Below are 17,750 nucleotides of genomic sequence, written 5' to 3'. Positions count from 1 at the left end.
TGCGTCAAACATCATCCCGTAATACATTCCAAGAATTGTGAGCTTTATGAATTCCAGACTTGTTAGACATAAACACGTTTACTCCTGAACAGCAGAGGTTGTTGCAAACGCAGCTCTGACGGTGGAAAACAGCCATAAATTATCTTCAGCCAGCAGGACTTTACATGTCAAGTGTGCGAGTCTTTTATGGCTTTTATGGGCTGTTTTTGCTAATCCAGTGTGGATCTAACACTCCACCGGAGGCCGGTAACGACACCTGAAGGTGCGATCTAATCACCACTCCTCTCTGTTTGCATTTTATTGCCAATTTAGCTGCTCCAAGCGCAGATCTACAGCGATTGTGAAATTTTAATGCAAGTGTGTTTTTATTGCGTCTTTTCCAGGACTTAATGAAAATAGCTTCTGATCATATTGAACATTTATGATGCTTGTCTTCTTGTTTTATGGATTACTGAATGGTTGATGAATTGTCATGGAACAATTTCCACAGACAAAATATTGATGGTCATAAATAACTACTGAATGACTGCCATGTTCATATAGCCTACAAAGGTGGTACAGTGGTACATAATAAAATCCAAACATGGTAATACATGGCAAGTTTACTTAATTAACCCCAGTCCACCAGACAACATAGTGACTATGATAAGAACCATACTGAGCGAATGCCATAATCATGTATAGTATCATGTCCAAAAAACATAGTAATAATATGGTAATTTTTATGAAATATTTTGTAATAATGACCGATTGATTGTGATACTATTGCCATATTCAAATGAGTACCATAGTATTACCATGTCCAAAAGCAAACACATATGCTGTGAGAACTGTGATAAATACCATGGCATATCCATCCAAAAATATAGTAACATGTCCAATAGTAATGCAATGGTACCTTTTAGGATATTACTGGTTAACACACTAGTTAGATTGATATAATCAGCACAAACTCAGATTGTTTCAGCGCTGTGCTTTTTTGCAGAAGCACCAAACACATCTCTAATTGAGCAGAGAGCTTTGCCTTACTGACCTCCCATCATGCCTTTCAAGAAGACCCAGAGAGTGAGAGGCAGGCGCTTTCCAACAGACAGACAACAAGAGAAAGTCAAGAGGAGATTAAGGAGATGAGGCCTTTTGAGGTTCCTCTGTGGTTCAGAGGAGCGGGACGTCGCTTGATCAACAAAGAGGCAGGAATTCTGCCGGCACCCTTTTGCCAGGACATGAATGGATTTTCCACTGGCATGCCATGCGGGGAATTGCAAGTTCAGCGGGGAGGTAGACACCACAAAGAAGAGGCTATTGAGATGCACTGCCAGTTAGTGTGACATCAGGGGTTTGATTACATTAAATTAATTTGCCATCTTATTTTGAATAAAATATGGCCTGCATTAATGAAGGGTACATGGATGGGGTGACAAATGCTTTGTCCTGAAATCAATCAAGAGTGTTTAAAGTGCCCCTATTATACATGTTCAGATATTACCTTTTAGTGTGTAGTTTGTGAATTTAAAAGGTCTACAAAGTTTCAAAGATCAAAGTGCAGATAAAAATTATTGGCCGTTTCTCAATATGCATTTTTAAGATATCTTGTGTCCTTGTGTTCTTGTACACTCTTGTTCTTGTTCCAACCCAATTTTGGGTAAAATATGGACAAACCCAAACGTTGGGTTGAAATTGTAATGTAAAAATTTAACCCAACGGCTGGGTTTGTCCATATTTTACCCCAAATTGGGTTGAAACAACCCAGCATTTTTTAGAGTGTACTACGTCATCATCAACTGTCGAAGTTCAATTCCAGTCCTCAAGAACGCAAGTTCTTGCTTTGCGTTCTTGGAATTGAGAAAAAGCAATTGTCTCCTTAAAGATATAACCGCTTTTGAACTGTAGTCATCAGTAATTCCAGTCTTACTTCCAGCATAAACCTACATAGGTTTGTAACACATTAGCATAATGCCAGCTTATGTTCTTGATTGGCTGCCCGTGAACAACTTCTTCTTTGCCATGCCCTAAGACTGGAAAAGACTGAGACTAGATGAATTTGTGTTGTCAACATGTCAAGAAGATGCTTTTTTCTTGTGCGAATACAAATGCACTTAGATGCACTAGCACTTTGATGACTCCCACTCGAATTGACACGGTAAAACCAACGCCAGCGTTACTGATCGTATGACTGTGTGTACAAGCACTGAGGAAGATCCGGAGCTGAAATACAGATATGGTAATGTGGGTTTGGTTTACGACATGCGCTGTAAGCGGTCGACCAATCACAACAGACTGGGCCTTCTGACCAATCAGAGCAGAGCAGGGGTTTAGAGAGACTGAATCTTTTATCGAAGTATTTCAGACACTGTGAGAAAATAAGTGATGCTGCAATAGATATTAGTACTTTCAGAACCTTTAAAATAGCAATAGATGGGCTTGTTAAAGGGATAGTTCAGCCAAAAATTACAATTCTGTCATCTTGTACTCATTACGTCATAAAATGCTCTTTTCGATGTCATCAAAATCAGCACAATATAAGTAGTCAATGTGCACTTTATAAAAGTCTTCTGAATTCATCTGATAGATGTGTTTGATGAACAGATTGAAATGTATTTTTTAAATATGACAAAAATGGTCAATGTTAATGTGTAATTTCTGTCTAAAATACATAACACCTTGAAATGTGGTCCATACGACTCGTTCACAGCTGCATTTGAACCTGCATTTAAAGGTACACTTCAATGTAAAATATTTAAGCAAGACAGTAAATTATTTTTAACACTACTTAACTTAATGTCACAATTAGTGTGTTGCATTTCATTCAGCAACCTAGCTAAGACATTCAAACTGAAAATAAACATATCCATCCATGTATTTGCCACGATATTCAGCTTTCAGTGAGTGTGTTTGCAATTGAAATGTTGCTAATATTCCTGGAGATGTTGCTTCAGCCAGTTTCACAGCAGTGTTGATTAGTTTGTGAGATGCTAAATGAAAGTGGAAATGTGCCGTTAAACACTGTGCGAACAGTTCATCGTTATTGACAATAGACCTTGAAAGTTTAAGGCTGCATTTAAATGTGAGAAGGCAAGAACAAAAGCTTAACTTATAGTCTGTTTGTTACACAAAGCCTTTGTGTCCAAAGAAAGGGAACAACTTTGTGGATGACAAACAGCCTGACACTCATCATTAAACTAAGAAAATATGTGCACTGTAAAAAAAGATTTTTCGAAGCTGTAAATAAAAGGATTATTGACGTATGTTTTACAAGAAAATTCTATTTCAATCTTTCAAAATGTCATGCTTAATTCAATGCATTTTCTCTGTTAAATTTACTAGAAATTTCTGAGAGAAAATTCTTTTCCAGTGTGGTTGTTTATTCAAATACGGCATAAGGCACAATAAAATATCTATAATTATATGACTGAGCTGGAAGGATGTTGGTTTAGAAAAGCCCATTTCTTGGGTCCTCCCCTGTAAATGTCTTCTCCGAGGTGGTTAGGAATTGCCCACTTTTATGCCCGTTGTGGTTATTCTGCTCATAAAAACATCTGCTGAATCTGCAAAACAGCATGACGCAGCAGCATGCCATGCCACGGAGGAAAAAAAAAGCCCGCTGACTGCACTGGTGTTTTATTCACCCTACTCAGCCGCACGGTAATTGTGGCTTTGGGGGAATAAAATATAGAGTGGCTATCTGAATGCACGCCTCCATTAAACTGTAACTTAAACCATCTGATGGAATGTCTTTGTGTTTTGAAGCTATTCAAACCCTTTACTGGCAGAGGCGGCTGGACGCTGTATCAGCCAGCGCTCCACTAACAGACTTTGGGTTTGCTTTTTTACAAGTGCTTCTTTCTTCCCAGCCACATCCTTTGTATTTTACACGGATTTAGCCCTGGATGCCGCGGCCTAGAGACCATAAAATGTCAACGATGATTGTTAAGAGAGAGGGTGAACGCCAACAGAGCAATAACATTACAGATTGAGAAGTGGAGGTTACACAGCCACAAAAGGAAATTGTAGGATGCCACTTTTTAAAAATGTTATAGCTAATAACAATATAAAATGTTTAGACGAGAGTTTCAAATTGTGGGCCATCTAAAATAGCAAGGCAGTCCATGCAAACATACTTGTAAGAAATTAAAAAAAATTTTGCAACAACAATGCAAAAGTACATATACATTGATTAGTGCTGTCAAACCAATTAATCGCAAATCGCTTAATCGACAGACACACACACACACACACACACACACACACACACACACACACACACACACACACACACACACACACACACACACACACACACACACACACACACACACACACACACACACTTTTAATTATATAAGCCAGAGTTTCTCATACTCATTCTCATCAAAGAAGCTGTTACCATAGAAAATTCCATAAAGTTCCACTCAATCAACTTTTATGTATATTTCAATGTTAGTTCTGTCAAATCGAATAATCGCGATTAATCACATCTAACATTTAAATATACATAAAAGTTGATTGAGTGGAACTTTATGGAATTTCCTATGGTAACAGCTTCTTTGATGTGAATGAGTATGAGAAACTCTGGTTTATATAATCATACTTGAACTGAAACCAAGTTAAACCTCATATACACACATAAAGAAAATGAAGTAAAAGCAACATGAAAAAGAATGAAAAATGTGTGTAGCCTGAAAGAAAATCGTCACGGCTGAAATATTAGCATTTTTTTTACTCTAATATGTGCTAAAAAACCAGCCCGAGTGTTTCAAAGTCAGGTAGGATTTTTCTATGTATGACGTTATGAATGTGAATCATAGCACTCTGGCTGACTAAGGTTATAAAACGTCTTCATTTATTTTGCAGGATAATTACGCTTGGCATTAACGGACAAAAATGTGCCACTGGCAGGCTAAAAGAGAACACGGATCCAGTTGTTTTAGTCAGAGCGCTTCTTGCCAAGTTCAACATAAAATCCTTCTGCCATATAATTAAAAAGCTGAGGTAGGATTGCATATTCCCCTTTACACTTACAAGTCTCCCAGCAGGCATATACTCTCCAGACCTGATTCACATGAAGCCGACTGTGTAGCATGAGACTGACTCAGTGTTAACCCCGCAGATGTGGCTCACTTCTTCATCTTGTAACATGCTGCTGAGTTTCCGAAACCTCTTCACTTATTTCCATTTCTCCTCTGGCCTGGACCCACGTTTGCTGTTGAAAGCCTCCTACATGCACTGGAGATGCAGAGTATTATGGAAATGGTGCTCACAATCTCTAATGAAGGCGTTCCTATTTGGTTTAGAAACAAATATCAGTTGCTAAACGACATTGTGTTTATTCCTGCTGGAACTCTGTGACCTTATTCATAGGTTTACGAAAACGCAACGGTCATTTTTCTTTGGATGCCCTGTCATCTTTGTAGATGCTGGGATGCAAATTAGGAGCAATCACGGCTGGGAAAACATACTAAATCACAGGTGATGATTCATAATGCAAGAAGACAGTTTTCGGCTCATGCATCATCAGATAGGCATGATTTGTAGCAAAACCGCAATTGACTCTCATTATACCCAACAAATCACCAGCAACCAAGACCAAATATTCACCTTATCTTCTAACCTACGTCAATCCGTGTCTGTACACACAAGCCAGAGATATCTGGAAGTCAAGCAATTAGTCAGACAAGCCTTCAAGCTAGATGAGGAACAGTCCGGTCAGACGCCTACACATAATAAAGTAGGCGCGCACCGAGCGAACGCCTCCGAAACATCCTCCACAAGGTGGATTACTGACCATTTAGCCACAGACCGTGTTTTATCAATTGAAAACACAGTCTAGCAGGACTTCACGTTTGTGATTTCTCTAAACTGAACATGCACTTCAAAGACGCATCCAAGAAGAAGATTGTATTGCAGGATCAAAGGTTGCTCTTTCATAGCTCAGGAGAATAACCAGAGTTCTCAGTTTTGTTTTATATGAGAGTTTATTCATTTTAAGAATTTCTTCTAAACTTCCTCTTTTAAGAGAAACAGAAGAGCCACCTACAGTAAACGTTTAGAGCTACAACATTAACAAGGGTATCAATGCTCAGATAATTCGGTCTTGGATGAATTTGATGAGAAATGTTTGAGTTTGTATTGAGACCTCTAACTTTCGATGGCAAAAAGTCTCTTTTTTCTTCATTCCAGTCTAGGATAAACCATTGAGGGATTAGATAAGTGTAATTTCTGTCATTTCAGGAATTAGTAACAGGTTCTAGTTTTATTTTTGTAACAGAAATACGTTTTCAAAACACTCCGCAGATCAATCCTTGCATCCGAATATGACTTATACTATATAGTAGGCAAAAAAACAGTATGTGAGCCGAGTAATATGTCCAAATTCTTACTATTCAAGGAAGAGGCGAAGAGTACCCAGAAGACCAACTACTTCCGGTGACCATCTGAAGTGTGCATACAATGGACGCTTTACTATCCCATGAGACCGTAACGACATGGCATGACATGCATTTCAAGTTTTTATAAACATTTTTGATATTTTATTCACTTCCTGATCTCCATTGGAGAATTTTTGATGCAATTACCCAATATTTGCATATAAAATTGTGGATGGAAACCCTGATATCTGTGATGTGAACCCATAAATCTATCACTGCTTAAAGAGTATGACAGCTGAAGCTATCTACATGTATCTTCAAGTACTTTAACACACCACAAGCTCAACTTCCGGACTCTGTTCAGCGTCTTACGGCATGAAGAGCCTCGTTACTTTAAATGGCTTGTTCTCGTTCGCTCTGCTCCCAAGAGGACGTCTATAAGTCTCAAGGCTAAGTGCTTCCATTAAAACTTCAATGAGCTATAAAACCTATGTAAATTCATTTCCTTAATCATACTTATGATACTTGCTGCTTTTAGTTGCAAAAGTGCTTCCCTATTCACAGACAGGAAGATTCCGGCAGGTCTCTGATCCAAATCATTTCAGACATTTAAAGCTCCAAAATCAAGAGAGTGGCTCATTTAGGCCTCATGTTCATGCTTAAAAGATTTCTACATCTGACCTTTTTTATGAAAGCTTGTTTCCGCCACAGAATAAAAAAATAAATAAAAAGGTAACTGCGACTGACTTTTCATCTCACAATTTTGACTTTTTTCTTTAGTAATTTGTGAGTTCACATCTTGCAATTCTGACTTTTTTTAAAAAATTTATTGTAAGTTTACATCTTGCAATTCTGATTTTTTTTGTAATTGTAAGTTTACATCTTGCAATTCTGACTTTTTTCTTTAATAATTAGTGAGTTAACATCTTGCAATTCTGACTTTTTTTAGTAATTGTAAGCTTAAATCTTGCCGTTCTGATTTTTTTCTCAGATTTGTGAGTTTTTTTTTTTACATTTCACAATTCATCAAGGATGATAACTATAACGACAAAGATAGTTATAAAACTGAGAATAAAGATGTTTGGTTACACTTGATTTTATACTTACTCAAATAAGAAAGGAGTAATATTAATGTACATGTACTTACAGTACTATAGAGTTATGGTTAGGTTTAGGGTTTGGTTTGGGGTTAGTTGTGATAATGCATAATTTACTGTAATTACTAATTAAAGTGTTATCAGCTTTTTTCACAATTGTAATATTATATCTTACAATTCTGAAAAAGTAAGTAATAATTGTGAGATAAAATGTTTTAAAACATATTTTGAAATAAAAAAATATTTTTTTTATTTTTCTATACCGTGGCGGAGACAAGCTTTCATTCTTTTTTGTTTACTTTTTTACTTTCAGTGACCACTTGACATGTATCATAACAGTTGCTTTATTAACCAAACATTTAAAATGACCATAAACAAAACACTGCTAAAATTTCTTAACAGAGATGGAAACTCAAGTCGCACTTAAGTCACAATACAAAATGACATGTGACTTGACTTGGAATTGAAGACAGAGACTCATTTTAGTGAGGCATTCCCCATTACGTTCTCTTTAGTACCCACATGACAGCATGAAACACAACATTTCACTATTCATTCTTAATTCATTCATTCTCAATCAATATGTGCATCAGCAAACACACCAAGCCAGCGTTATTATATATCATACGCATGTGACACATCTGAAGACACGCATATTCATCACCTATTGGAAAGAGCTGTTATATAAATGAACACAATCTTTGTGTCATTTAATTTCTAAAGCAATCATTTAATACAAAGGGGAGCTGTGGCTTGCTTGCTGTCCATTTTCAAGAAGTGCACATTTCCATGTCATTTTCATGTTGTTGTTTTTTTTCACCAAGTATTTGCTACCATATGCATATAATATACAACTTTACCAAGCTTAGCTTGCATATGGACTGGACGGACACTTTCATACAAATCTTGTCCAGCTCGTTTCCACAGATCGATTTGTTGAGTTATTATGTCACCTTATCCCAGAACTATTGCTAAAAATAGAACAAAGACTTGACTTGACTTTGACTTTGACTTGGCTTTTAGGGACTTGTGAACATGTCTGCTTTAAATGTAAAAAAAAAAAAACATTCACCAAGTTGATAGAGATCATTATTTTATGAAGGACGTCCACCCTGCTCTCACTTAAACCTTGTGCAACAGCCTCCACAACGCTTTTGTTCCCCGAGGTTAGCAGCAGTGGCTCTTTTACGACTCAAGTCATGTACACAGTGATGAAAATAAATTGGGTGTAGAGGAGAGACCCACGAGTACGGTTGCCAGACGCGCACAGGAAGAATCAATGTAGCAGCAATACTGCGTTTTGGCGAGGGCTCAGTCAATGCATCTTTACATTTCAGTGCGATGGCCGACGCGTGTTGACCTGCTGATATCAGACCACACGCACACTCGCTCATCTGCACTCTTTTGTCATGCTGATTTCTGTAGTTGCTGTGATGTTTCCATCACAAACAGGCTCATTAAAACACGAAAAACAAGCAAATGGGAGATAAGCAAGTTAGCAAGTGTTGTATGGTTAGCCATCAAACTTGGCAGATCTCTGGGGTTTGTGTCTATTAGCCAGGTCTGAAAAGAGCTGTAATGGGCCAGTGGCTTCTGGCTTTTACTAAAATGCATGAGAACTAAATGCCTCTCTGATACGGTCGGATAATAATCAGAATTGGTTTTATTTGGGCAACATTGCTCTTCATAAACATCAGAATGGGACAGAGGTGAAACTGAGATGAGAATGTTAATTTGTTTACCTTTTAAACACTGGTGTCACAATCAATGTAATGACAAACAGTTGCACTTTGAATTAAACTGAATTGAAGCGAATGCAAAACACATTTCTCAAAAACTCTAGGGTAATTTGTAGTAATGGTCAGCTGTACAGATGCAAATGGTGTAATGCTCTGCAGTCATCGCGCAATGAAGGGCCACACAAGGGGGGTGGGGGGGTTAAGATATATAAGGCTATTTGTCATTTAGCTAACCTTTTTTCCAAGCAAGCAACTGATATTTACTACAGGAACAATCCCTCTGGAGCAACCTAAGCTTAAGCGCTACTTATTTATCCACACACGCACACACACACGCACGCACACACACACACACACACGCACGCACAGCTCAAAAGTTCAGGGTCGATAAGATATGTAATTAAAAATGAAAAAAAAAAAAGAAAAAAAAAAAAGACAATATCATTATGAATGTTTTTTTTTTTTTTTTTTTTTTTTACAATTTAAAACTACTGTTTTCTATGTGAATATATTTTAAAATGTAATTTATTCCTGTGATCAAAGCTGGATTTTCAGCATCATTACTCCAGTCTTCAGTGTCTCGTGATCCTTCAGAAATCATTCTAATATGATGATTTGCTGCTCAAGAAACATTTATGATTATTATCAATGTTGAAAACAGTTGTGCTGCTGCTTTATATTTTTGTTGAAACCTTGATGAATAGAAAGATCAAAAGAACAGCATATATTTGAAACAAATCGTTTGTAACACTATACATTTCTGCACGTCTGATCACTTTTGATTCCATCAATGCATTCTCAATGAATAAAAGTATGAATTTCTTTCCAAAAAAGACAATAAGAAAAAGAAAAAAAAAAGTTACTGACCCCAAACTTTTGAACTGTAGTACTTCCTCTGACCATATTGGAGGTAACAAAATAAAATCAACAGTTATATTTACAGGAATTGTTTACCAAAAATACAAATTCTGTCATCATTTACTCACCCTCATACTAGTTTTATGATGCTTTTGTGTCTGAATACAGTCCCTGTGCATTATATGCATGAAAAAGAGTGGCTACCCTTTAATGAGAGGATGATCCATTATAGTCCATGCCTACAACTTATATTTTGCCAGCACGGATATACAGTGCATTACTACTCATGAGTACACCAGCAGATGAAGGAGAGGGGGAAAGATGGAGAGAAGGCTGGAAAACACAAGACAAATGACGGAGGTAAAGTGAGAGGAGGCTTGGATGGCTTACGCTGTGTTGCATCGTCCTCCAGACAATCCTCTGGGATGCGGAAGCAAAAAAACAGAGGAAAAAAAGGTATTTCATTGAAAGAGGAGATGAGAAAGAATACCACGGGAAAACACATGATAAATATGCATTAGACAGAAAAGCAATATGCACGATTACATTTGATGAATGGCATTGCTGGGATATTCCATCCCATTTCCTCGGTCTCTGGAAAAAAAACCGAAGCAAACGCAAACGCTTCTCTCTAACTCAACATTTATTTAACCGTCACGTCTCTCCATTATATATTTGAGGGTTAACATTAAACTCATCCAATGCACAACCGACTGGAGAAAAAAGTACTTGCCCATATTGGATAGAAAGTCATTTTAAATGAATTCTCACAGTAAGCCGGAGGCTAAAATAAGATTATACACAAATGCAATCTTGTTCTACTTTTAAGTCCAATTCATATGTTCATCTATTCTTGTTAAGTATTATGAGTCAGAAGACTTCATTCCAGTAGAGTAACTCAAGCACACTTAGACACTTCATCAGAAGTCTTTACTAAACCTGACTTAATTTCTCTGTGATTTAACCCTTAAAGGTGAAGTGTAGGATTTGCTATTGTAAAATACATTCTCTAAACAAAGTTTATTGTTTATTGACTATTACTATGCCATTCATGGGTTTATCTCCCCCAAAAGTGTGAACATTGAGCACCATCTAAAACACTGAGAGCGGTCCGCTCAGATCTGTCAATCACTTTCCAGCTCAACCTATCGTGAGAGTTTGGGGCGTGGCTAATGTTTAGCCGCAGTGGGAACATTACTGATGCATTACATGAGAAAAGACATTCAGCTTTCGTTACAGAAGTGCAAGCCAAAATTTGCTGAATTTCGAACTTAAACGTTTAAACACGTTAAAGTGAACGGGGCATTGCGATGAAACACTACAGTGGATGCTTCAATACCGTACAGCATCATCATGCACCTGTTCAGAAAGACATGCACCATTTTATAATATTTATTTAGCCTCAAACAGTTGTGGCACTGAAATGTTGGACGGGTGTATTTTAAGCGAGAGTGTTAGTCTGCTCAGTTGACACAAAAATATAAATTTTATTGAAATTAGCCTACTTTTACCTGTTGAGAAATGCCTTCACAAGCACCCGTAATAACTATATTTGTCATGTTTGAGTTGGGGGAGGCGCGATGTGCAAAAGAGGCGTTTGAAATGTTGTTTGAAAATATGCTTTATTTTTGTAATTCGGCTAGGTGCCACTAGTGTCGCAGAAACTACAAACTTCACCTTTAAGAAACTGGTCTAAAAAATGCTGGGTTGTTTCAACCCAATTTTGGGTAAAATATGGACAAACCCAAACATTGGGTTAAAAATGTAATTGAAAAATACATTTAACCCAATGGCTGGGTTTGTCTATATTTTACCCAAAATTGGCTTGAAACAACCCAGCATTTTTTAGAGTGCAAGACTTTAGTTTAAGGTCCAATTCTTACTATTAACAAGTTGCTCATTAGCTTGCATATTACTAAAATATTTGCTGTTTATTATTACTTATAAAGCACATATTAATGCATAATTCTGCATGACCTTGTTCTGCAGCCCTTAATCCTACCCAATACATAACTACCTTACTATTAATAGGCAATAATTAGGAGTTTATTGAGGCAAAAATTTATTTAATGTATTAAGTTGGGTGTCAAAAACACAGTTAATAGTGAATATGTGTTCCCCAAATTAAAGTGTGACCAATAAATTATATGTTTCACATTTTTGCATCGCCACCAAAGCTTTTGCCATGGCATTTTCCTGGGTCTGAAGTCCATAGGTCATCACTGCCCACCCACGCCTGCCCACACTGCCCCGCTCTGCCCTCCCGCCGCCCACTCACCAGTCTGTCCATGCTGGTGCCGGCTGCCGTGGTGGGTCTCTCTTCTGGGCTGTACGGTCTGAAGCGACTGTTGAACACATCCGAGATCCCGCGGGCAGATCGGCCCATTCCAGCTGGTTTGGGATGACCGCATCCTTGAAATACCTATAATTACCAAGTGGGAAGGCATCAGCCTGTGTGGTTAGGGTATAAAAACAGCTGAAAGTGAAGAATAAAGTGCGATGAGAGGGTGTGTATGGTGCCGTGGAGCGTTCTTGAAGGAGATGACATATCCTGCATTGAATTGTTTATTTGCATGGGTTCAATTCCCAGTTCAATTCCCCATTAATGTTGAATGCAGTGTAAGTCGCTCTGGATAAAAGCATTTGCATAAAAGTTTTAAGTTAATTTGCTCAGTGTGCACATTTTGAGCCACATTTTGTAAACACCACATCCTGATATAACATGATGCCTAAAGCGTGAAACAAACTCTATACAAGTATATGAATACCTACCAATTTGTATGCATGGTTGCATTTTAAAATGCACACAACCACAATTCATAATGCAATGAATTACATTTAATCACATTCTCAATGTTTCCACAAGAGGCGCTGTAGTGGACATCAGCATTAACTGTTAGTTCTTCCTATTCATATTATCAATAATATTTATTCAAAAATAATTTTGATTCATCATATCACTATTGCCACCACAATTTCACATATATTTATATAGCCCGTTATCTAAGATTGTTTCAAAGCAGCTTCACAGTGTGTTAATGTTTCAAAATTCATCAACTACTAAACAAATCCCATATCAGCTGTAAAGAAGCTTCAGAAGACAATAGTGTCACTATGTATGAAGCTCATTTTAGTTTTAATGTTGATTCAGTTTAGCTCTTCAGAAGACAATAGTGTCTATATTCAGCTCAACTCACTTCAAGGTTTGTTCTCATAATGATAGTGAGTGCAGTCAAATCGATAATACCTCTAAAAAATCCCATTCACAAATATCTAAAGTGCCTAAATTGCCATGCATATTAACACTTGCCGATTAAAAAAAAAAAAAAAAAAAAAATGTAAATGCTGACCGACGCATTTCAATTCCAAGGATACTGACCAAAAAGAGTTTAAATTGGATTCCATTGATCGAATCCAAAGCAAACACTTAACAAATGTGTGGCATGAGAGAAATAACATATGCTTTGCATTCACATGCATGCTAACGTCTCGTAGATGCAATGCATTCTGGGTGAGCTGACAGTGATGGAACATTTTAATGCCACGGCCGGCTCTTATGGCAGGATGTTGTCTGCGCTCTGATGTCGGACGATCTGTCACTATGATTATCATTCAAAGTCTCTGGCTGACATGTACACACTGATGTTCATGGCTGCTGTGCATTTTCAATCAGGTCCTCCTGCTTTCCAGAAGCTTTTAATGTAACAGCAGACCACAGCACTCCAAAGACAGGCTGTGCTTATTTCTTTCCTTCTTTCACAACGGTATTTGTGGATAAGGCCACATTTTATTATGCGTTCTGCCCTCAGCATGGACGTCCGTCAGGGATACACAGCTAATTCCCCTGAATGTGAAAGCTCCTCTTGAAAGCTTACCTGATGTGTGGCTTTACAATGTGGGTAACATGCATATTGATCAAAATTGTGACCAAATGTCTGTAAAAATGTTATTCATACTATGGGAACAATCCATACGTGAAATTTCGAACACATCGTGCTCTGTGATCTTTTTTTTTTTTTTTTTTACACGTTATAGATTTAAGTTGCAAATGAGAATCGATAACATAATTGATTATATTTTGAGACAAAGGTCTTGTTAATGATTTTCAGTTTTGTTCAAAGTAATTAAAGAGGAAGATTTTCAATAACAGAAGAATATGTAAAAGTATGGCATTTGGGGTAAAAGGCGCCCGCTGATGTCGAGGCGTAAGACACAATAATTAACATGATAATACATATATCTGGCTGACTTTTCCATTTGTTGACATGACATGGTTACATTCAGATGGGAAATATCATGTATTAAGTTGGGTGTCAACCTTAGATATAATCACCATATTTATAATGAAACCGTCATATTTAAAAAATATGATATTTATCATATCATGTAATAAACTGTAAATCTATATTACATTATTATGGGATCTCATTCAGTGCTTTCAGAATATTTTACTTTTTAAAATAATTATATTTACGCATTAAGTTGTTATATTAACATATTTTAATGACTGTATTTATGGAACAATTTATGGGACATTATTAAAAAACACTTTTATGATTGATTTTCACACACAATCTGCTGTTCTCTCAATGTTCAATACAAACATACTGTATATATATATAGTCTACAAACACTATATGGGAGTAGTGGAAAACATTTTTCTTAAGGTGTGAATTTATATATACAAGTTCACTCAAAATCCTTTAGAAACATGGAATAGCTGCAGCTTGAGGAGATTTGGCCCTTGATATTTGTGTGAGCGTGCACGTGTCCCTGCATTAATGCCTGCCTATATGTGTGTGTGTGTGTGTGTGTGCAAGCATACCTTGGTTGAAACTTGTATGCTGTTGTCCTGCATGGTCATGATGGCCTCAGAGATCTTCACATCTATCGGGTCCATGACGGCCTCGATGTTAAAGGGCCCCGCCAGTCTGTCAGCCACCAGCAGCATGGCATCTGTCACAACACGGCACAAAAAACACATTCACACACAAGATCTGAGACCTACAACACACATGCAGTGATGCCATGACCCCTCTCCTCCATCTAGATCCGGAGGAAAATACAAAAAATCAATATGTTGAATCTTACTGACCATATTTAGTCGACTGGAAAAGTAAAAAAAAATATGCAATTAAAAAATATGCTTTTTTTATTTGGTATAACATGCATTAATATTCCAGTAATTGATCTAGGAAAGTCGTTTTGATGTCATGTTGACTTTAAATGATGTCTGTTATGCAATCAAGCAGATTATGCTAATTAAAAAGCTATATTCTCAAAGTCTGAGCTCAACAGATGACAATTAACATTTATTGTCCTCAAACTAATCTAATTTAATATGCACAAGCATGCCAGTAAACCAGATGAAGTGTCCAACAGATGGACTCACGCTAAATATGAGGCTCAACAGGACCTCGGCTCAATACACATTAAACTTCCCGTTAAACTTCACCGAGTTGTATATCCGACTGTCACACGGGCATAAAAACATGTAATGTATTGATTCAATTAGTGTCAGAGAATTGATTTTATCCTCGAGGTTTTTCCCTTGCGCTCATATTTTGAAGTCTTGAGACGTATCGTTTCTCTATAATGTCGCTTGCAGCCAAACAAACGGAGAGTCATTATGTGTTTCTCGCTGCGAAAGACAGTTTGTTAGAATAAGTAACACTGGCAGGGCAGTAATGTGTACGTTTCCCTCAAAATCACCCTGGAAAATGGGAAGATGCCAAAGAATCTGCTCGTGTGCAGTAATTCAACTCTTGATTTGTCTCAGCTGGTTGTTTGAAATTGTGTATTTTGTGTGTTTTTTTTCTGTCAGCCGACGTTTTCATTTGTGTTTTTCCTCATAGTCGCATACTGAGAGCTAACATTTGTTGGCATGAAACTATGGTAAACCTATGTTGTTGTTTTTTTTGTGTCATAGCACCATGGCTCCAAGTAAACAAAATGTAAAAACTTGGTATACATGGTATACCTGCCAAAAAGTACTATCATGCTTTTTTAAACATAACGTGCTGCATAACAAAACTGTGTTTTGGGGCATTTTACACCATGTTTAACTGAGCCCCTTGGAAAAAGTAGCAATCTGAGTGATAGTACCAGATGGTAATGCGTCCTTCAAATGGTACTTTGAACTATAACATGGTACTGACATTAATTTATCATGACACTTTATGGTACTTTATGAAGAGAATACCATGGTACTGTCACAGTGCATGTCAAAAAATACCACGGTAGTTCTACAGTATCCAAAACTGAAGTATTCGAAAGACTGTACTTTACTGTAATATCCAAAATAGCATGGTAAAAACATAGTAAATGACATTCTTTGAAGTACTGAGCAAGTGCCATGTTCAATAGTCTACTGTCTTATTAAATCCATGCTGGGGAAAAATAGTATGAAGGCCTGATATAAAAAAAGCATGACAGCTCAATCATCCATCACACAACACAATAAAAAAAAAAAAAAAAATAAAAAAAAAAACAAGACTGAACGTTTCATTAAGACATTCAAATGTCACCTTTGAAGGTTATGCTGGCTTCAGAAAATTGTAAACAAGCTTTTTGCTGGCTTCGGATGCCATTTGTAGATATAATGCAATCTCATTGCAGTCCAGTGTAAAACTATTTATGCAGATAAAAACACGGAAATGTACTAGTGAAATGTAGCTAAGAAAAAAAGTTGTGAAATTTGAAAAGATTTCCGCAGTAAAACTGAGGTGAAAACAGGACAAACAAATAATAGATGAAGACCTGTGGAGATTCAGTCAGTATCTGAGCAGGGCAGTTTTGCATTAAAGCTCTAATTTTTCCAAAAGCAACTAAAAAGCAATTCACTTCACTAAGCGGCCGATCCCTGGATACAGTTTTTATGCATTTATTTATTTTTGTAGCACAGAGCAATTATGTTAAAAGACCATTAAAATGATCAGAGAGATACTGAATGTACTTCTATGATAACAGGATCGGACTGTTAAGCCTGCAGTGATACAGATAAGCCAGGCGCAGGTCCGAATATTGTTTACTCGGACATCATATTTGAGGTGTAGCGCATTACTTTATGGATGATAGCACAGCAATACATCTGATTGCTCATGAATGTAATCTGGTAGGTGCAGAAATTGCTGCAAAATATGTTCAACCTTGACATGCATTGTCCTTACAGAGGTCGTGAGTGTAGCAAAATGGCTTGTGAGAGGAGGCAGTGCTTCCACATCGCTGTGATTGGCCCATTGCGTTGTAAAAGCAATAATGTCCATATCACACACATTAGCATGGGTCACGCTGGTGGAGATGGAAAGACCAATTACAAAGTAAACAAATCACTCAGAAATGGCCACTTTCAGTCGTGTCTAAAATAATAATAATAAAATAAAAAAACTTGACACTTCAGCTCAAATTAAACATGCAGTTATCACCTACACATGACTTACTGATGAACGCTGCAAACAGAAGCCTTAAATGTTATATTATTTAAATATAATGTTTTAATATTAAATAATTTCATGAATATATAAATCAGACTGTTAATTAAATAATACATTTTAAAATAAATTATATATATATATATATATATATATATATATATATATATATATTTCATTAATAATTTATATTTAATTTATTCATTTATATTTTAATTTAATTTTTTATATAAACATAAAATTAAAACTTATTTTTTTTTG

General features: G+C 36.8%; 1 protein-coding gene across 2 annotated transcripts in view; it reads right to left on the bottom strand.

Annotated features, from left to right (window-relative positions):
- Positions 1-17,750, bottom strand: part of gpc6a (glypican 6a) — a 200,212-nt gene that overhangs the window by 30,307 nt on the left and 152,155 nt on the right. Inside the window, exons 5-7 of one of the 2 annotated variants that reach the window (XM_079615036.1) lie at positions 14,885-15,015; positions 12,338-12,481; positions 10,450-10,479 (exon numbers count right to left, since the gene is read on the bottom strand). In XM_079615036.1, coding sequence (XP_079471162.1) covers positions 10,450-10,479; positions 12,338-12,481; positions 14,885-15,015 — 305 coding nt within the window. The remainder of the gene's footprint in view (positions 1-10,449; positions 10,480-12,337; positions 12,482-14,884; positions 15,016-17,750) is intronic. The other variant, XM_079615037.1, reaches the window with a different exon arrangement.

Source organism: Phoxinus phoxinus (genome assembly GCF_949152265.1).
Source record: "Phoxinus phoxinus genome assembly, chromosome: 6".
Taxonomy (NCBI): Eukaryota; Metazoa; Chordata; class Actinopteri; order Cypriniformes; family Leuciscidae; genus Phoxinus; species Phoxinus phoxinus.
This window is presented reverse-complemented; position numbering and strand designations above follow the sequence as displayed.